This window comes from Atheta coriaria, unplaced genomic scaffold, assembly GCF_025399875.1.
Source record: "Atheta coriaria isolate IRGN ID8LTWV9N9 unplaced genomic scaffold, Caltech_Dcor_3.1 hic_scaffold_6_pilon, whole genome shotgun sequence".
Classification (NCBI taxonomy): Eukaryota; Metazoa; Arthropoda; class Insecta; order Coleoptera; family Staphylinidae; genus Dalotia; species Dalotia coriaria.
The window spans coordinates 5,155,110-5,177,801 of record NW_027045448.1 but is presented as its reverse complement, the minus strand read 5'-3'; the positions used below and the strand labels follow the sequence as shown (position 1 = coordinate 5,177,801).

At 39.9% G+C, this 22,692-nt stretch overlaps 1 protein-coding gene across 3 annotated transcripts in view; it reads right to left on the bottom strand.

The window, feature by feature from the left end:
• sm (heterogeneous nuclear ribonucleoprotein L) overlaps positions 1-22,692 on the bottom strand; it is a 63,997-nt gene that overhangs the window by 9,245 nt on the left and 32,060 nt on the right. For 2 of the 3 annotated variants that reach the window (XM_065304426.1, XM_065304427.1), the window contains exons 5-6: positions 22,407-22,467; positions 2,922-3,002 (exon numbers count right to left, since the gene is read on the bottom strand). In XM_065304426.1, the coding sequence (XP_065160498.1) occupies positions 2,922-3,002; positions 22,407-22,467 (142 nt within the window). The remainder of the gene's footprint in view (positions 1-2,921; positions 3,003-22,406; positions 22,468-22,692) is intronic. The other variant, XM_065304428.1, reaches the window with a different exon arrangement.

The window sequence follows — 22,692 nt, the reverse complement described above, 5'->3', positions numbered from 1 at the left end:
ACCGTATTCGGATAATTAAAAACGCCACTTGATCACGCCTCACTTTCGCGTGCGCATTAATAATTCGCGGGCATTGTCGGCCACCGTGGACATGCAAAGAATTTACCAATTTGCTAATGTCGCGCGCGCGCGTTTCCCGACATTACTTTCCGAAATACTTAACTGTCCGGCGCGGAAATGAAGCGATTATTCGGCATTAAATTTAGCTTGAACGCTTCATAACTTCAACAACTACGCAGCATCCAAAAACTATTGTTCAACGTTCGTCTGCTTCAATCGTAGTCTATTTTCGATTTATCGTTTTGTCGACCAGACAATGCACTGCGGATACGCTAAACTTGCACCAACAAATTGTTTGTTACTATTAATATCGCCACGTACGCGGTATGTAAAATATCGCGCGGAATTTAACTATTCATCAGTTGCAAATTTTTGCCACTGCATGTGAGACATGCAAGGAGCAGGCATATTTGCGACGACACATTTTCGAAATTCTTCGCAACGGCGAAATTTCGTACGAAACTCACTGTAATGCCGCACGATGAATGGCCGGGTGAACAGGATAAACACGTTGTAATGAATAAGTGCGAAAATATTTATTGGCACGCATCCTAAACACCATCAATCTCTGGCGTGACAGAAACTGCACTAATAACCAGCCGCATGGTGCATGCACGGCGTGTCACTCGTCGCAAACAAATCAGAAGCGACATGGTGTGGAACTTTACATAATATTCGGATAGATTCCATTTCAGTCAATTTCATTCAAGCAAATTGCATTAATTAGATTCGGTGTGCGCTTGGCGGAGTCATAATGTGCGTCAATTTTCGGCCATGTTCACATGCTCGCTCTACTCGGTGGTCTAGTCTTCTATTGTAAACGGCTCGCCGCAGAGTTCGAAAATCCGCAGGATGGAAAGCGTCAATCAAAGTTGGGAAAGTTATTTCCAAATATCAAGTTCGTGTCGACGCTTCCGCCGTGTCACGCCAACAGCTATAATATCACTTTGACCGTTGACGGACGCTCGAATGGAAGCGGAAGAAGAGAATTTTGGAAATTTGATAAATTCATGACAAACCAAACTAAAATTAATTAAAACAATCGCCACTCGTGCGCGCAAAAACAAAATGTAAAACATCCAAGTTTCCAATTTCATTTCCGCCCGGCTCATCGTCGGTGGTCCGGCTGAAAATGGCTACAACACATTTCGCACAACGCAGCGAAAGCAGTAATTTAATAAATACGACACTAATCAAGTCATATTCTAGCCGGGTGGCGCTGGTGCTACAAAGGTGTGTCCGGTGATGAAAATGTTGGCGAAAATCTAACAAGTTCGTTGATTAATTTCCTGCCGCACACAGTTGCGTTTTCCCAACTCGCGGCACACAGAAACGCAGGGTTGAAAACTTAAACATTATGCAGCGAAACGTATCGTCGAAATCGTTCGCCGCCTCCGCCGCCGCTGCTACTACCCAAATTCGCAAAGCGGAATATAGCGCTTTCCTGTAATTTAGTTTCCAACTAAAGTTTCAAGCAGTCGGCGAAATCTGCACTATGATGGCAAAACACACTTTACAGCGACTTTTTTCTTCTTCGGCTGCTGTTTATTTGCGTCCTCACGACACAGGGAAACTAGTTAAGCGCCAGCCAATTTAATAACCATTAGAGTGACGGTGTGCATAAACAGTTATTTGAAATTAATTTTAGTCTTAATTGCAGAATGCACCGCACTGAAAACGGTGCGCAACCGTTAAGACCATTAAAGTTGCTCCAACTTTTAGCCATACATAACTAGTTTCCAATTTGGAACCTACCGGGTGTTGAATTGCATCGCAACTAGAATTCCTAACTCAATTCCGAACTCAAGGAATTGTCTTCGAACATTTGACCTAATAGGTTAGAATTCTTTATTTATTAAACTTCTATCCTAAAGAATTCTCATCATTTAACTAACAATAACAGAATATAGACTATTTGTTTTGAATTGAGATAAGGTATTAGTATGAATAATGCTTCCAGAAAGCTTTTGATTGTTTTTTTAACATATCAGATAACTCACTGTCTCGTAATATCATATTATTTATTTCTATCGTGCGATTCTCTATCAAGTTATCAAATGTCAAATAATGAAGGCAAAAGCCTTCACCGCATAAAACTTAAAACTGTAATTAAAACAATACAAAAAAATGTGCCAATAAAAAAAACCTATGATGCAACATCTAGGAAAATACGCCTCTGGCCAACTATTAAATAATTCATATCGATGTGTTTATTAGGAAATGACCTCTATTCATTTAATTTGCTGTGCACTGTGCATTATTATTGCCGCTCTCAACAAAATACAATGCAACGCAATCATTCAACTGTAGATAACGCATTGAATTCTGCGATAATGATTCGTTGAACTTATGTCGCCTACATACTTTCATAAATTACATCCCCCATTCGACGCCAAACTTTCCCTATTTTTTCTTTCAATTTACCGCGCTTCTGTTGCAATCGAATAACAATCAAAAATGAAAACTTCCCGCCAACTTTACAGTATCGCAGTAACTTTGCGAAGCAATGAAAACTTTTGTCACGTCGAGATGCTCAATCGTTGTTTAAAACTATTTCGATCTCGGCGCGTGTCAATAAATAAACGTGTATCGCCAAATAAATGAGACCATCCAAAGAGTGGAGGAGAGAAATTGTAACTTTATCGGAAAATCGTTACATTTTCAAAAGAAAACACAATATTGTTTTATACGCTCGTATGAGCGAGTGCGAAAAGAATATGTGGAGACAATGTCGCCGAATGGCGATAGATAGATTTCTTCTATCTCGAGAAGAAAATAAACACCAGCAGTAGCAAGAGTAGAAAAAATACGCACACACGACACAACACAACACACACACTCGGCCAAAATAATATACTTACTGTATGGTTGTGGTCTGGAACCGTAATGGGGTTCTTGTAGCAACGGTTGGGGGCGGCCATTTGCGTTATCTTTAGCTGGAACTAAAATATACACTCTCCGTTAGCAAACAACTACAGTCTCTTCATTACAGTCAAGTGGAGTGTAAATAAAAACAATATTAATATCAATATCAATATTAATATCAAATGGCATTGCTTAATGAAGGTGAAACTAATGACGAGTTCAGTTTCAACTTATATTATGAATATCGGTAGATTGTATAGCATATCCACCATACTCGAATAAATATTGATTTACGCAATGTGTGTGTGTGTGTTGTGTGTGTATGTGTGTGTGTGCCTGAGTGGAACGAAAATATTGCATCGTATTGCAATTGACCCTTCACCACGGCGTGATATTAATTCAAATGGAAACTAAATATATTTGATATTCAGAGAATGTAGCTCCGTCGTCAGCGCAACATCTCTCAACACCGTGCGAACCTAGTAAACCGATCGGGGCCGAAAGACGACCGCAGCAAATTTGATTTGTTTGAGAGATCTCTTTAATGTGAAATGTGCATGGAATAATTCATATCAAACCCTTTCCATTTCTTTCCAAAATTCGTACCTACAACTTGTGGATAACTACAAAATACAAAACTACGAAATAATTTATTAAACCTAAAACGCAAAGTTGTTGGAAATGTGCACTGGTTGATTTTGTCCCGATTCCATTCGATTGCCTTTCAATTCTATCGTGAATAAACTAAAAAGTTTACCAAAACTAAAAGCATGATCAATAATGTATTTTCCCAGGACATTTCAAACCTGGCCGTTCAGCCTATATACACATCTCCAATACGAGGCTCTGGCCGGAAAAGAAAAACGAGCGTCCATTTCGAATGCGCTCGACCAACCCCTGATGGCTGTAGCGATAACACATGAACCACCGGTGGCTGCTGCCTATCCCCCAACTACTGCCATTCGGGTTAACCCAGTTAAATTTACTGAGCATAAAAAAATTGCCTATAAAAAGCAACAAAACACAACCAAGAATGATTTTCTGTCCAATTTAAATTCGTTTTAGATTAAATTACGCATTATGCAAATTAAAACGGTGGTAAATCAATCAATGTACAAGCACCGACCAAATCTCTCCTCCATCATTAGACAAAAAAGCGCAAACACATACAAGTGGTCCCAGTTTATCTCTGAAGCTCTCTGCCACAGTGTCATTTTTTTCCAGCTCTGTGTCCGCTATTCGCGACGCAACAAGAACTAAGCCCGCCGTTATTAATGATCCATCTGCTAAGACAAGTCGCTCTTCTTCTGATACAGTGCGGATGATAAATTTTCATTAACGCAGTCCGCCCCGGCACTAAAAGACAACTCTCGGTCGGAAATTCTCACCGTGAGGGGGTGTGTTGTTGGTGTGCGTCTAAAATATTCACGTTTAGTTAATTATAATTCCCGGAAGTAATGTCGAGTCATTATTATTTTCACAGGCGCTTAAAAATAGTGTGTCGGATTATCTCACAATGATATTCCGACGCAAATCACGTAAAACAATGTGTTTTATCTATATCTGCGTAATATTCATAATAATATTAACATAATACCCAAGATAAACAAGAATTTGACGAAGGGTTGATTCTTGCTCCCATGCAAAATAGCTAATATAATGAAATCTGATATATGTGATAGAGTGTTCATTGTTAAGAGCGGCAATCTCTCAACAACACCCTAAACATCACCATCATCATCATCAGCGCCACAATGGGACGATAATGTACGATTGTATGGACGTGCCGGAATGTAGGAATACAAAAGATGAATGCTGATATTGATTGACAAATGCTTCCAATTTAATCCCACTAGCCACCAAAATCACTTGGGGGAACTTGGGAGAAATGTAATTGCAAATAGAAATAAAGAAACCTAATTTTTGCAACTTCACATATTGCACAATCAAATACAAATTGTTTGGGCACTGAACTACAAATTAACATTTGCTGCTGAATAAATTACACACTGTATATACTCGGGTTTAATTGAAATTTTCACAATTAAATATATGACCCAAAGTTCAACCTTGCAAAAACAGAGTACTTCTGTAACTTCACCTTATGTCCAAAACATAAACAGCAATTTAGATTGTTTTGCGCCACTTGCATTTTAAATCCAAACTTTTCCGCATTTTTCATCTCCGGCATTACGAGCAGGCCGCGGAATAATTTACGCCTTTGTTTGCTAGCCAACACAAGAATTAAATATTTAAAGGCAACAACTGGGAGTATTGCGGTGCACCGCGCTTTTACAGCGGTTTATCTTCACTGATTTCAAGTTTAAAAGAAATCCTTTTTCGTTTGGAAATTGAAAATGCAAAATACTACTTTTGAGCATTAATAAAGCAATAGTGGCCAAAAGTAGAGTAAGGAGATTAACGTAATTCTGCAAGCTCAGCACTAAAACACTAATGTGAGGATGTATAATAAAATGAAAGGATGAATAAAACACCAGGTGCCACTGGATGCAGAGCGGGCGCGCGCGTCCTTTGAACATGCTAAATTTCTCAATGCTGCGAAATAAAACGACAAAAACGAAACAACCCGCGTGTTTTAATTTGACATGAATGGCCTTTGTTGCAGAATTAATGTATTTACCCCGTAATTAAAATGCTTTCACCGCTTTTTTCATTCTTTCAGATTTTTTGGCAGTATATGATTTCTATTTGCACCCGGATCATTTATATTAGTTATTTGTTATTAATAGAAATTAAATTAAAACGCTCACAATAGAATATGCTGTTCACTATTATTCAACTCATATCATATCGGTGTGACGCTAATATTTCAATTAATGAACATTAGACAATGGTATTGTGCTGTTTTCCGTTCTCCACCCTCAACAACCACCACCACCACCAGTAAGCAACTCGCATACGCCCTCGATACAAGGATAAATGCTGGCAAGAAACCGACATGTACTAGTTCTCCTCCACTTCTCTGCCCCACATCCGCGCTGAAACACCAACCAACCACGCTACATAAACCAAACTCTCAAACTCTCTCCGCACGCTAAAAGCTACGCGGCCGACGTGAAAGCTTACTGACGTGGCATGGCGCTTTCGCCATGGTTCGTTCGCACACACGACCTGACTGCTCATCTGGTGTAACTGACATGAGAGCCTTTCCAATTGGACAGCGGGCGGAAGACTATGAGCCCCCCAACAGCAAACATGAATAATCTTTCGCCTACGAAAAAAATCCAGCCACATCCAACACAATTTTGACAAATATCTCCTTACATTTCCACTGCGGGCACTCTACATCTACCCGAGTACTCTATTTGGATACAAACCAATAAACCAAAGGTCCAGTAATGTACTTCACATCTACACTCATACATAAACAAACCCGGGAACAGTCGAGAAAATCAGATTAGGACCAAATTGTAACACCATGTATGCAGTGCAGTTGGCATCAAACGCGTCCTCGGAAATGAACTAAACTGAAGCGCTTGTAAGGGCGGAATGATTGGTAAACTTTACGATTACCCAGCACAGTAATTGAAAATAAAATAGATTTCAATTAAATATTCACCTCAATTTATAACCTCGATTAAACAAATTCCGATACCAATTTTGACGTATTGTTTCCACTCGGTTGTTAATTACAATGTTATATCACTTAGACAGTTCTAAACTTGTGTAGTGCCACAGTAAATTCGAGTGTAATTTATCACCTACAAGATTCAACTGCAAGAATTTGCAACTTTGCACCAGTGTCACAAGATATATCCCAATGGGCCGCTTCGGACTTGATAGAAAACGCTAGTGACACAACCATCAGGCACGCTTAGCTCTCCCGCTCATATATCCACTCGTCGGTGGCGCAATCTTCGCCATCTCAAACCAATTCCACGTTACCATTGCAACGAACATCCAATTGAAGCCGGTCCTTCTCGCAGGGTGCAACACGTCTCAGGAATATTAGCCCTTCTGTGTGTAGGCACGCTGCTGGGAATAACCAGCAACCAGAACAACCCGCAAACTGCGTTCGACGCTCTTTGTCTCCCATCCAGACACCTCTCGTCCTCCTCCTGCACCGATACTCTGTGCTTCGACATGCCCATCCCTACCCCTACCCCTACTATCGATCGCGGGCCATATTCGCCCGCACAAGTTGGAGCAGTTGCCCGACTGTAATAACCCCCAGCACCTTCGATAACATCCCCAATTCGACTAGTCGTGCAACTCGTGCACCGAAAAGAATATAACAAGTAGCTATCTAACACTTGAGTAAACTAAAGTTATATAAACGGAATGGATATCAAGATACCCTCGGTGATATATTGGCCGGTACTTACTTTCCTCGAGCGGCGGGTCACAAAGGTCTTCACTAATTTAATTAATTGACTAGGACGCATTAATCACCTTCATCATACTATGAGCCTAATCTCTACCTACGACCCAGTGTTCGCAACCCTTTCGATTACAAGTGTTATAACACATTAGGTGACCCACATGTCCGATCATCGAACCATTTTCAATTAATGTTATATGCGTAGGCGTAGATTAGCAATTATTAATTACTATGCGCGCAAATCAATCAATTAAGGCTTCGGCATGCATGATTATACACACAGAGTGAAACTTGGATCGACTTGGGAGCAGCAGCAGCAACTTTGTTGTCATCACAAGGCGTGTGAGAACAGAGCCAATATTAGTTTAGACAGAGTGTGGTGCGGCGCGCTGGAAGCCAGATAACAAACATCGTAATTACCATTGTAAAATGCGCATGTGCGCAATGTTAAAACACAAGTCACAGCCTTCCCAGATATTCGTCGAAACAAAGCGGCAAGTTTAATTATTAAACTTGTTGGAAAGTTTCGCGAATATCGATCAGCACGCGCATACACAACTGCAACGTGGTATAAGAAAAAAGCGCAGGAAAAACTGAAAGATTGAGATGATTTATTTTATTAAAAATTCAATAAAAGCTCCACTGAGATGAAGGATTTTTTCTGCTTCAATCTTCCGCATCCGTTCAAATTTATAACGGCAAAATGCATTTATATCTTTCACGGCGGAACCTTTATCAAAGTATGTCAACAAGATGTCAGCAAATAAAAACAAATCCTTTCGAATTTCAAAACTTTACACCTCCAGAGAATCTGGAGAATTTATTTTAATTAAGAAATGGTGGAGGCGCCCGTGAATCCGGAAATTACTTTAAATATTACGTCAATATTTACAAAAAATTCCTAGGTACCCAAATTGAAAGCTAGTCTCACTTGCAACTAATTTCCGCATATTATAAATATTCTCTTTTAAAAGATGATATTAAAGACGGTTATAGCATCTGGTCTTGACACATATTGACATTCAAGTGATACATATGATATATTTTTATTTTGATAAAGGTCAACTAATTTCTAGCGATATTGATATGCCTATTGAATGGGAATTTCCCAAAATTGTGTTTAATTAAAGCAATTTCCGAGCTGGCCAACCACCATAACTATTAACAGCAAACAAAGAGGCAATCGCAAATCGCTGCAACAATCGGTGTCAATCCCGAAACAACCACCCGCCATCAGTGCCCAGCACCGAAAATGCCAAAGCCCACGACCGCAGCAATAAATCTCGTCTAATTGACGTTATCTGCTTGGGTAATTACCAATCTATCGTTTTCGCGCGACGCAAACCCAGGCCGAATTCAGTTGCGCCCACAACCAAAGCCGGGAGCTTGCTGGCTGCTTCCAGCGGGAGTGAAACATTTCGAATGGAAATTGAATCAGACTATATTTTAGTTCAGTTCGGATTTAGTCCGGAACACTAGGGCCTGAACCTAGTTTAGCGAGGTGCGCAATTTTGGCATAATTTAGCTCCATCGATGCAAAACATTTGCCCAGCAGGGAATTGGTCATAGTTGACAATTGATTTATCAATTATGTTTTCTATATTCCGCCACAATGCACACGTACCTACCTACAGACAAGCAATAATCTGAAATCTGTGAGAATAGTTTTGGCACTTTAGATTCACACGCCGCAAATCTGCATTTGCAAATCGCAAACATTGTTTTACCAGCGAATAGAGCGCTAGTTGGGCGGCGAACATGTTAAAACAAGTAGCCCACCACCGCCAGCGGGAATGTATTTATATCAAAGCTCGCCGGCAGCCAATAGTAATGAACCAATGGTGTAGCTACAGCTAATACCAACTACATAGCTCCACAATGATGCAATTAATTTTCAAAAGTATCTAAATGCCAAAACAAGCAAAATACAATTTCATGCTGAAAAAAAAATATCTAAAAATGTTAAAATTAAATCACGTATTTTCTACGCCCTTAAAAGTGGCATTTCGAAAATTATATCTACAACTTGTTATCCTAAATACTTGTCATGCCAAGTTTGTACTCGTTACCGCCAAGATTTTTCCAGCAAACAAGCGCGCGGTACGTGCGGGTCGTGCTGGCTGAATATAATTTTCCTCAAAATTTAGCGCCTCAACACTTTAATGGCATCTTGCAAGGAGTACGGCAGCAGGAGGCCGCGTTTCAGCCGCGCGGTTTTGTCGTATATTTATTGCCCGTTGGAAAATTTCATTTAAATTTTAATTCATCTCTCCAAATACGCTTGTTTTGTGCCGGAAGGAGCATTCGTTATTAATTGCGTAAACGTTTTCATTCTCCACTTGTTAAGACCGCCGACGCTCGATAAATCTAATGAATTGCTTCGAAATTAATCTCATCCAGCTAATTTGGACATCACAAGCAAGACGATCCTGTGACTACCTTCTCAAAGAAACCCCGAAAAACACGAGAAAAGACAAAAACAAACACACAAATTCAATTTTCCCCTCTACATCCAGTTTCCAATTTCACGTGGTGTAAACTTTTATTGCCCTGTGCAAATATATTATAAAAGCTTTCTTGAAAGAAATAAAGAGAAACAAAATTAAAAAGCTTACCGTTTGCAGGCAGAAGCGGGGGCGCCACCACAATCAGCCATTAAAGGACCTCACCATTTCACCAAGTCATAAGCCTTTAGTCTTCACCTCCTCCTTCTTCTTCCTCCTTCTCCTCCACATCCTCATCCTGTGATCCCATTTTCCATTTCTTTTACAACTCGGGTATCTTTGTCTCTCACGGATCGCCCGCCATCATTCATCGCACGCTGCTAGTGTGTGTCGCGCGGCAAATCTCCCTCGGTTCAACATCTCATTTTGATACCCCCAGTGTGTCTGTCTCTCAATCCGCCACGGAGTTCAAGTCATCTCTGATCGTTGAACGTTCAGCGTTCATCGTGTCTATGAACCCTTAGAGGTGACCTGCACACAGACAGAACAGCCAATTGTTTGACTTTGCTTGCTTGTTTTTTGTTGGTCATAGACACACACACACACGTCGTTGCATTCATTTTTTTTTTCGTTTCGTTTTTTTCTGCATCGAATATAGTCAGTTGTGATGTGCATGTTGTTTGTCTGTATGCAGGTCCCGCCGGACGCGGTGATGGTGTTTGATTAGGGTACATAGATAGATATATATATATAAATATATTTTATATGCTCGATTGAACAGAGGATATATGCTTTTTCAAGTTGTTGGAAAATAGTGAGGTCAACTTGGCGTGTGGTGGTGCTCCGCTTCTGTCTGTCTGCATGAGAGTGTTTTTGATTGGCGGAAAAGAAAAGCTTCAACGAGATAAGATATAAATAATGTACGCTAGAAAACTAGATTTTTTTATCACAATGTCTTAAAGTAGTATCGAAACATAATCAACTAAACAGATCACCTACGGAGCTAGAGAGCTAATCATATAGCTAACTGCAAATTGAATTCAATTCAAAACTAAAGAAAAAATCCTATCAATCTAAAATTGAAAGCCAAAATTAGAAGAAGAAAATAAATTAAAAAATTAAACTCATGCAATATAAAGTAAACTCTGTACGTATTATTATTAATATTATTATTATATTATTATCTAATTAGTATAACTTAAAAAATCACTACATGAATATCAGTTATTGATGATAAAAATATCGAACTTGTCTATCAACAGAACAACATTTGTATTGTTGCATTTGTATCAATTTCCACTGAATTCAATTAATATTTTAATTAGTTAGAAATCCATTTTTTATGTCGGTTGTAAAGTCAAGAGTATTTTTGATGCAATTTCACGCTGCGCGTTTCATTCGCATGTTTAGTGGTGGTCACGTTTGTTGTGTGCAGCATTCGTTGTTTGTTTTAATTGAGTTTTCCCGGCGGTAGCCGCGCGCGCAAAATTACATCGTGTGTGTAATGTTGTTGGCAGCAATGCCGACAATTGCATCGTGAATTGCAATGCCATTAAGCTATTTGGTAATTCATAGCAGGTCCAAATGCGTGAAGTGGACAGGAAAATAAATTGCGCGAGAAAAAAACTAATCGATCTAAGTATAAAATAAAAGGTTAAAAGTTACAAAGAGACAAAATAAACAAAAATAAAACTCTTAAAACCGTAATATTTTAATTTCATTTAATTTTAATGAAATTTTGTTTCTCTGTGACACATTTCTGTAACATACTGTTTGATAGATACGAATGTAGTTCGTGCTGTCAGCATATTTGTTCTGAGCAGCCATTTTCGTGCCAGTCTTTATCTTGGCCCATAAAAAAACTTGCAACAACTCGCAACAACTAACTGATTCGTGTAGTTGTGGGTGTATAGCTGTTTATTCAACGCAAGCTACACACTCCCAAACAACAAACGAGTTTACCGTTTATCCACCTACCTACCTACAACCCCCTAGATTCAATTCTCCTACAGCATATACAACATAACTCCGAAACGCGAAAGCCAGAGTAAGGAACACACAATGATGGCGTGACCGTTGTATTAAGCCACAATCTACGCTTAAACCTCCCCACAATGCCAATTCAATTTCAATATTGCAGTACTCCCACGGCGTGTTATGCGTATTCGGAAGCGAGGCAAAACTGTTCGCGCAAGACGCTCAAAAAACAAAGCAATCTTGGCTCGATTAAGCTATCGGTATCCCCATAGTGAGATTAAATTACAAATCCCACTTGCCGTATTTGTTGTTCGCATCAAGCTGATAAATGACCGTAAAATGCGTGCGAGTCCACTCCTGATCGAGCAGCGGCGTTATTTTGTAAATCGAACCCAAAGCGGGTACGTTGATACCTCCTCTCTATCGACCAGCCAGCACCGATATAGCTACAATTGGATTGCAACGAATTGGAGCGCACTATAATCACAACAACGACGACAACGACGGAAATGTAAACCACAAAAGTGTACAGCCGCGTACACCAAACCGGCAAGACAAGGTTGCCGCCACCCGCCGATGATTATTGTGAAGACAAACACGAATCAATAATGAAAACGGGCTGCTGGCGGTGCTTCGGCATGAAACGAGCTAGTAAAATGAAATTGCTTGCTGATCAAGTGATAACCTGCGTCAAGTTAACTAAATCAAGTCGCGGTCGTAAAAATGGAAATAAACTCGTCGAGTTTGAAAACAAAGAAAAACAATTTGGCTCATTTAAACATCCAAGTAAGAGAACATCACATTGTACTACAAGCAATAAGTTTTATTTCGCCCTTCGTTCATTTAATTCGAAATGAAAAAACGAACGGTTGACATTTGACCAGAAAATTAAATCGTAAATTAATTTTCCACCCCCGCAGCAGGCCAAAATTCCTTAATTTTTTTATCACAATATTTTATTTCTCGCCGGCACGCAATTTCTTTGTCTTGTAAAAAGCGCTTTCCATTGTCTTTGAGTGACATTATTATGCGTCTTTTCAAACTTTTCCTCAACACGTCCGCTTGCCTTTTGCCGGCCGACTGCCACGCGGCGCTGTTGCATCATTGCAACAACTCCGACAAAAGAGAAAAACGCAAAGTTTTTCCCATTCAAACCATCTCCAGCACTCCTCCTCCTTCGTCGGTCTCCCCTGCCCACACCCGCGCGCGTCTCCCATCCTCATCCAAGCACCGAAAGGGGACACACAACGCATTCCGCAGGGCGTTCGCACTTCCTGTACTCCGCCACCTCGCAGGCGTGCTCGCTCCCGCCCAAGCGAGGAAAGCGTTCTAGTCGGAAAAATCAATACTACGACTCGAGCAATGGAAGCGAACAAGTGTGCCGTTCGTATAACGGAGAAGCACTCGTTGCTTCCCATTACGTCTTCTCGTAGAAGCACCACCAGCAGCAGCAACAGTAGCCTAGCCAGCTTCTTTCCTCTTCTAAAAAAACATCTTACATTTCCAATGATACGAACGCTTCGCCAGGGTCCAAGTAAAGCGGATCTCAATGCGCAACAACTGTGTGTGCTACTTCAGGCACATTGAAAATTATATCTAACCTTACTCGGAGCTTGCTCTCTCATCTGCGAGCGTCTCCGCCGCAAAAACTTTTAATTTTTAATTCAATTCCACTGCTTGCTTCCATTCTCAGTCAAAGACAAACTTTGCCGAAACATCGCCAGCTGTAGCTTTTGTTTTAATGTTTTTTAAGTGACCACATTACCACCACCAAATCAAATTTAATAAATGAAGAGCATAAATCACAACGTCATCGCTTGGAACAATGCACGCAAGCCGAGCTAAACTAATTAAATAACTCCTCACAAGGACGGGCGTTTCAGATTCTGTATTGGAATTGGATTTTTAATACAACGTACAAGTACATACCTACAAGGGAATACTATGACCCAGAAATTGATTTTCGTTTGGCGCACTGTAAGCTTATTATCGAATTGCTGTCGTTATTAATGTTTAAAGCTGTCAATCTTGCGTGGCATTCAATAATTGAATACGAAATTCACATGCAACTCGGCGTGCCGTACATTTCCAGACCGAGCAACAAACTTCAATATTCTTTGATATATGCCAACTCTGCTCGTCCATCATTTCACTCGATACAAACAAAGTACTTCAAATGCCTTCGCATCGGCGCAGCGTTCAAGTAAACAAGCATTAAAAAAAGGTCAAAATTACTCAACCGCAACTACCACTCCACTGCAAACACACACAAATACACAGCATAAATGAACCAGTTTTAGTACATCAACAACTTCAAGCATCTCAGGACGAGGACAAAAGTGCAAGTCGTTTAAAAATAAATTTTCAATTTTAGAGCTCATTTAAAGACTAATTGAATCGTTTCAGTGGCGCAACTCAAACCTAAACATACGCTCGCAGCTAGGTAAATACATACTGCATATGGAAAGCGAGTTAATACGCAATAAGCGTCACCAAGATAATTTATCATCTTTATCTACTCGTGCGATAGCTGCCGAGATATGGCGGATAACGGCTGAGAGGCGCTTGGTGGAGGCGCCGGTGGCAAGGCAAAAGTGCACTTGATTCGGAAGCAAGAAGCCACCACCGCCGCATCGAGGGAGGATAAGCTAGCGAATCGACCGACTTATGTTATGCCTAGAGGCTGTAGAATACTACTGGACCGCATTAAAAACTATAAAATATCAAAATAATGTGGTAAAATCTTCAAATAAAAAAATATAACAAACAGAACAATTTTTAATCATTGTAAGTATTTTAATATTAAAAATAAAATGTTTTAAAATCAATTGAGTCCTGTCCTGGTCTGTGTAAGCAACCAAGTTGTTGAAAATTATCGAGATGTACGTTGTTATCGCGAGCATCTTTAGGTGTCAGGTGGAAACCTGTACCTACATACCTAGACGTATCCCGATTGCGAATACTCTGCACCACAACTCCCAAAGGTGTTTGCCTTCGCGTGGAACACGCGCCAACCTTCATGCCGCCGCTGCGAGTGTGAGCAATGTTGAAACAGGTCTTCGATTTAATTAAAATTTCGCAGTCACAAACGCTCACTTGCTATCGATCGCCATTAAGCTAAACTGGTTATGTCGCTCAACAGCATTATCACTCCATATCAAACTCTTACTTTATTTAATTTCCAGAAATATAAAACGCTGAAACGTTTTATTGCGTATCGGACGAAAAGATAAATAAATTCATTCGCACATTTTCGCCTCCGCTGCGTATCGTAATTCATTCCATTGTCGTAAGCATAAATTCGCAGACATGAAATAACTTACTCTCTCACATTCATGTCATTTCACCCTTATTTGCACCACCGCGTCTACGCAAGGTTTACCTACTTTCTCGCACGTCTTTAGCAACATGACACGACACAAAGGGAAAAAGCGGAAACAAAAGATGGAGAATGGCAAAGTAAAACATTTGCATGCGCGCTCACGCAACGCAATATCACTCGGAGAATATTTTCCCGACGAGAAGTGCAAAAAAATTGTAGACGTAGACGCAAAACCAGAGTCGGAAGGTGCGCGCTTCTTCTGCTCGGAATATTATAAGAAGGCAATAAGTTTCAGCGGTATGTAGCTTCCGTAGATTAGACTCGCGCTGGCAGCAGGATAAAACTGACGAAAGAGAAAAATCCACAAAAGCATCTCGCGCGCGCAGGTATGAAGAAGCAAAAAAAGTAAACTACAGTCATCACATACCAGCACCCATCTACGAATTGGAAATTTTGAAACATAAGAGTTTTATAGTAATAACAGGGCTAAATAAAGGCAGCTGAACCAACGAGAGATATTTACTTATGCCAATGGTGATGTCGACGTCGGATAAAAGTCGAAACAGCTCGTTGTGCTCGTTACGAGATAAATAGATAGCAACCGCAAGTAGCCTCTTCAAGCGACGCACAAAAAGCGTGGAAATTTTGCATAAAATCGCGTCCCGCATTTCCGCTTCTTTGTGCCACGAGCGCACAAAATGGCCACGGCTCATTCAAGTGGTCGTACCGGCCGTATATATACTCTGCAGGTATTTTGTCAGAAAATGCGCGCGCTTAGAGAAAGGAAATACGTGTTCTTTGAACGGCACGTTCGACACAGATAACTACAGCATAAGCCAAGATCTTTTTTTGCTTGCATCCTACGATTTTTTTTTACGCAGCGTAAAATAAACACTAAAAAAGCGATGCCGGCCCAAAGGCGTTATCAAGATGTTATTATTAAATTCAAAAGCGGCATAAATCTTAAATTCACTCCAAAATTCTCTGCATCGCAAAGTAAGTATGTGTAGGACAATAACGGCAAACCATCAAAAAATAACAACCCGCAAATATTATATGCAAGCCTTCACATTTCCGGCTTTCCGGTACGTGCGCGCCCGCAATATATGTGATGCCAAATACGACAAAACATAAAATTCCCCAAAAAAGAAAAAAAAAACCGTCAGATTAATCCCAGGAATAAAATCCTCTTACTGAAAACTGCCGCCGCCGAAAAAGCAAACAGTTTTTCTCTGCGGTAGAAAACGAGCCGCATATAAAATCCGTGTATCTGGTTACACCGATTGCGAGAATAAAGAAATAAAAACACCCCTCATTCAATACACATAGATGTGGCAATAAATAAGACTATACTATATTTTACACGTATATGTTTTATATATAGCACAAGAAAACGGAATTAACAAGATGCAATAATTTTGCGGCGGGTGAAAAGGTTTTAAACGTTAATTTCACCCCGGGGAGTCGTCGCTTTCCAAACGGTTAATCTTGGTAATGTTCTTTCAATGTGCTTCTCGCTTGAAATAAGATTGTTTGACGCCGGGCGCATTTTTGTTTGAGAATAAAACTTTCCGATGTAAATTTACCTTTGCCGTACAAAAATGCGCAACGATAAAATACAAATTTTAATAATTGAATCAAATCATCATAAAAATTTCAAAATTTTAATTATTTACTAACATCTAACTATTTTACCCTTTCGTATAATTATCAGGGCAATCGCAGTAATGCGTTTCTTGTCGCTAGTGCAATCATGACATACATTTTATCTAAACAGGAACAGCAGCTCCTCCACCACCACCACTACCAGCATGCACGCTCATAGTTTGTCTTCATCGTCAAAGTACTTTTCTTGTCCCGCTAGGTTTTGCCGTCATCCGTTGCTTCACTATCTCCCACCACACACACACACACACACACATGCCCATACTGGCTGCGGTGGTAAAGTGTTCAGAAAATTGCCCCGAGTGCAAAACCCTCGCCAACCCACAGCAACACTAAATATCGTTATCTATGTATATCTCGCGTCTATCTCTAACCCAGATTCCGCCGCCACCCGCATATCCATACCATAGCTGTTTAGCCAATCCTCAAAACCCTCCGGCATCGACTGCGACTGCATATTCGCTACATGCTACATCCCCTGCTATCACTTATATATCTTACATCTTTAACACGTCTTACGTTTTACATTTTATGTAGCATGTGTGCGAAAATCCCCGGGAGTAGGCCATATATTTTAGTCAAAAACTTTTTTCCGCAACTTTCTTGTTTTATCTTTTCGGTTCGAGTAAATGTGTATATTTGCTTTGTGCTTAATTTCTGCGCTCATCACCGCAAGTCGTGTAGCTCTTCATTTTCGCGCACTTAGATACTACGCTCGGCTTGCGCGTCCGCTCATTAAAACGACGCCGTCATAATAATTCGCCCGCATGGCAATTTGCAAGAAACGCAAACAACTTGCGCGCGTTTGCCTCGCACTCCATTCGCCGCCCGACGGACGACAGCATCAGCGACACCATCTCGCAATTGTACATTCAATTTACCTTTTTGCCCATGGGCGTCGCCATGGAATAATTATCAGTACAGCTAAAACATAATAAAGCGAACTTGGGGCTTATCCGTCTAAATTTACTTCAAAATTTACAAAACATAAATATTCTATTAATATTTATGCTTTTTCTTTCAAAAATATTAAAATTTGTTTTAAGAATGTTTCTTCTTCCACCAAGTATAAATTCCTATTAAATGACGACTTGGAAACGTCGCCCGAGATGAGCATTTCCAGCAATAATTACCGAGCACTAGGTGCTTTGGGATAACGAATGCAAACTCCCATCAACGACCTGCAAATTCGCGATGCAACAGCGGCTTGTAGAGCATGCGAAATGCACGATAACAACGCGCGCAACACTCGCGACTAATTTGACGCGTTGCCAAAATGCGCAAGTTTTCCCAACTCGCGCGAAATGAATAACCAACTCCCCTGGCCCCCACAGGCGGATAGCACATTAAGAAGACGAAGCTCCAGCGGCAGGCAAACGCCAAATTTAAATAACGCACAGCCAACACCGCTAAAAACTTCATTCATACCCAAAGCGTTCGTATAATTAACGTCAATTAAATCGAAACATAGCACGCAAAAGACAAACGCGCATGTAGGTAATTAAATCTACAATGTCTAGTGTGAAACGCTTTGTACTGCAATGAGCTGTAAATAATTTGCGACGCAGATACTATCCATTTAAAATACACTTGGCAGAGAGAAGATTTCGCAAAGAAAGACTACGAGTGTTTATGCTGTCACTGTCGACGACAACGAATGGCATTGTGAGAAATCAAACAAGCAGCAATTCAAACAAATGGAATCAAACGTAAACTCCAGTCGCGCGACTCTTATAGTTGATATAAAGTTATAAGAAAAGCAATATCCTGTGTCATTATATGAAGAGTTCCTAAGTTGGTGCGCGCGCGGCGTGCCCACCCTAGTCCTCTTTTCATTTCACACTAGCTTCCATTTCTATCACATCCGCCCCCACTGTCATCCGATAGGATTTCGCTTCATTGTTGGTCGCCGCGTCCAGTTGCGCGCACAATTTTCTACACAATATCGACACGATTGGCTTTCATGGACATTGACAAGAAAAATTTGATCCAAAACGCTAAGCTGCGCACAATATACAAAAACTTGCTATTTAAGCGTCTAGTTATTGAAATCTTAAAGCACGCAGTTAACACTCCACTTAATTTAAAACTTGGCGTTGTGATAAAGCCCTGCGGCCTGAAAAACCCATGAAAAGAATAGATTTAGTCACCGTCGCGTTCGATTTGATACGCAATTCGTCGGCAATGGAGGAGAAACCGATTCGGCGGCGAGTATTTTGAAAAGTAGAAGGAAGCAATTTCAGTTATATAAAAGAGCACTTAAAAGGACTTTAACTTGGGCGCGCAAGTCTGATGTATTCTCGGCGGCGGCGTGGGGTAAGTAACAACTCTAGGGCGAATATTTTCAGACACGTGCGCTCGCAATTGTGGGTACTGTGCACGTGCGCATCCACAGAAAAGACCGCTTGGTTCACAGGTGAGAAAGGAAGCTAAAGTTTTCATCCCTCAACCCCAACGAGCGCACAACCATTTGTCACATGCCTGCTTAAAGCCTCCAGCAAGTGGAATTCTCGATAAAATTTTCATCTTCAATTTTCAACTTGTTCAAAAGACAAGTTACATAAATTGCAATAGATTTTTTCGCCCTTAAACGCAAAAAACGCGTTATTTTAGTTATTTTTATAGTTTTACTATACCCTGTGTGATCCACACATCCCATAGTGGTAGTGAACTATGCGAGCTTTAGATTTCCCCTGCGAATAACACAAATGAAAATTTGATAGCCTAAAAATTAGCCCCGAAAAGAAAAACCTCGACAAAAAAGCCGGCAAAAAAACGCGCCCAGTCAAAAGCTGCAACAATCAACAACTGAAACAAATCGCATTATTCTTATTTGTTCTCTGCTCTTTTTCACGTTTATTTTTTTTTGTGTGCTCGCATGTGCGACTTACAGCAAGGGCGCACAACTGATTGCCCGACAAATGATGGATGAATTTTTAAAAGCGCTGTTAAATTTTGCTTCCACACTCGAGATTAATTGGATGACGTTTTGTTCCCTTCTACACTCAGTATACACACAAACATAATTTATAATAATGATTAAATACAATGTAAGAATAAAACGAATTTTCTCCTATCGTCAAGATTTAGACGTTCTTTTTTGTGTGCACATGTCACGGCAAGAAAATGTAAAGAAAAAGAAAGCGAAAAAAAATAGACACCAATGTAAACATGTATATACGTTTGTTTTCCTTCAATTAAAACATCAAATGAGCACGTCGGCGGCAATCGTATTGGCAATTTGCGGCGGCGAGCACGCTTTAATAACGTTTTCAATGTTTCATCTTTCCAGCGGCGCGCTTCAAACGAGTTGTCACTCTCCTTTTATTCCCAACCGCACATAATCACATTCACGCTATTAGTTCGATCTTTACACGCTGACATTCAACGATTCGGTTATTAATAGATCATGGGACAGAAACAACCAACACACAAACCGCAATTTTTATCTTTTCTGAAATGCGAGCCCAAAAAGCGCGCAAGCGCGCTCGCTTGTCAGCTCAACTGTAGCGACGCATTTTACGACTCTCTTTGCGCGCGTTTATCGTTTCATTAAAGCGTGGCGCGAACAAAGCGGTGCAAACGAACAAATCAGTACAAATTGATTGCGCGCCAAGCGCCAGCCCAATCGTACCGCGTTATCTCGTATCCCACCGCACACACAATCCACATTTTACCCTTAAAATGTGTTGCGTTCGTTCTACATGCATGCGCCCAGATTGCGTCCGCGTGTTTTATACGTCCGGCGGGCGCGCGTGGCTAGTCACCGTAATACAACACAGAAACAAAAAATAAAAAATAAAAAACGGAAAACGAGCAGCGCAGAAAACAGACAGCCAAAAAAATGTATCAGCTCGCGTCGCATTGCACACGTCCACCAAATGAGGGCTAAAAACCGACACAATGAAGTTACCATCAAGAATAAATCAACTTTTTATCGACGCTCCCAAATGGATCGTTAGGATAGAGAGACTTTCAGGCCAGTTTCACATGACTCCAACGCAATTTCCAGTAAAAAATGCGTGTTGCCTTGACAACGCTATGTGAGCAAACAATTCCGCATCATATTTCTTGCTCATAGTTAATAAACAACGATACGGTTGCGTTTTTCTGATTAAACTCTTCTAATTGTTACTTTTTTCATTCTTTCATTTTCTCATTCAGAAAACTTTTACAAATCCTCTTGCATCAACGCACGATATAATTAATATTCATTCATCCATCGAAACTTCCCTTTTATTAGACATTCATTAGTATTCGATTCATCGCTGCCGCCGCGAGTGAAATTTTATTCCAGTTGCCTTTGCGCATTCATTTCGTATCCCAATTTATTCGTCGCTACCTCGTGCGAAATTTCAATCAATTTTAGCGTTGAGATAATTTCCTAAAAACACAATAGACTAAAACTCTACCCAATTGCTCTCAGCACTTGTGTGTGAGTGTGTGATAAAAAGTGATAAAAGAATTAACACACAATTGCAACGCGTTCGCAAAGAAGTGGAAGTGATTAATGATTGCATCGCTGAATGAAAAGCTTTGCATAGTAGAATCAGAAAATAAAAAAGAAAATATATTCATATAAAGGTAAAATATAAATTTGCGAATATTCGAAAGAAGAAAAAAAAAAAGATTCCAAGGATTTATAAAGGCAAGCTGCTCCTTTTAAACCAGGAATATCATACGTCGATTTATGTTGCAAAGACCTAAAAAAGCCGGGATGATGAAAGAAAACGGAAATTTCGATGGATTGGAAGTTTATAATGACCATAAATACTTACAATCGTTTTAGGGAGAATATGTATCCTCAAAAATGTCTAACTAATCAAAGAAACGAGTATAATGCAAAAAATAACATAGCGATTAGGATAAAAATATTCAGCAAAATATTTTCGAAATACCTAAATAATAAGCAATTATTTTAACATGACATGCAAATATAATTTTAAAACGTCCACGTAAAAAGTTAGTAGTCACTATTTCCAGCTGATTTCCTCCCAAACATATTTTATATTAATAACCATTATGTTGGCTTGGTCGCGTAATTTTATTTAAAACTAGCATGATTCACTTTTCAGCTTGCCTGCTTGCTTGCAAGCAGCAAGTAAGTAGGTAATGTTTTTTTCGCGTCACATTTTTTCATTTGCGCTGACAACGTTTCCCTCGAGTGCTCATTATTCCCCATCGACGCTAATGACTTGTTTGCGTAAATAGCGCTTGCTCGTAAAATGTCATCGCGTTTGCATTTTCCCGTTCACTTTTCACCTATTTTCTACGAGGGGCTTGTTCCTATCTGCGTGTCGCCGCGACGTCACAACGTCAACTCGCGATACGCTCATTTCATCTTTCTGCTTCAAAAGTGCAATTTTTTATTCGTATTTCTCCTAAACTGTGGCCACTGCACCTTAATAACTCAACTATCTGAATCAATACTTAAAATTCCATTAACAGGCGCATATTAAATTGCTTCAGAAGAAAATGATGTGAAGAAAATTAAAACCAAAGAAAAAGTTCTCTCAGAAAGATAATTCAAAGTAATTCCTAGTTTTCAGCTTATTTCGATAGTTAGTATACATTGTAGTGTTCATTTCGTATCGTAAAGTAAGTAAATTTTCATGTAAAATGTATAAATATTGCTTTTGAAAGTACGAGTAGATAATGTTTCGATTATTATATAAAATGCAGCATAAAACGAGAATAAATAAATTCAGAAAATTAATGCATCGACACTCACCCATTGATACAGTGTAGTCCCAGCTTTCCGAGTCATTTTTGTGAACGTTTAATTTATCAGGCTGAAACAAACAAACAAACAACAAAATTGAATCAATTAAATTATATTAGTCATGTAATTGGGTGAAATTATTTATAAGAATGGTGTTGACTGATGATGATGATAATCATAACTAATGCAGCTCAACGGTACACATTAGTTGGGCGACAAAAACAAATACATTATTAATACAGTTAGCTGGCATATTAACGCGTAGCGCAGCATGACCATGTTTCACCTGTCCTCT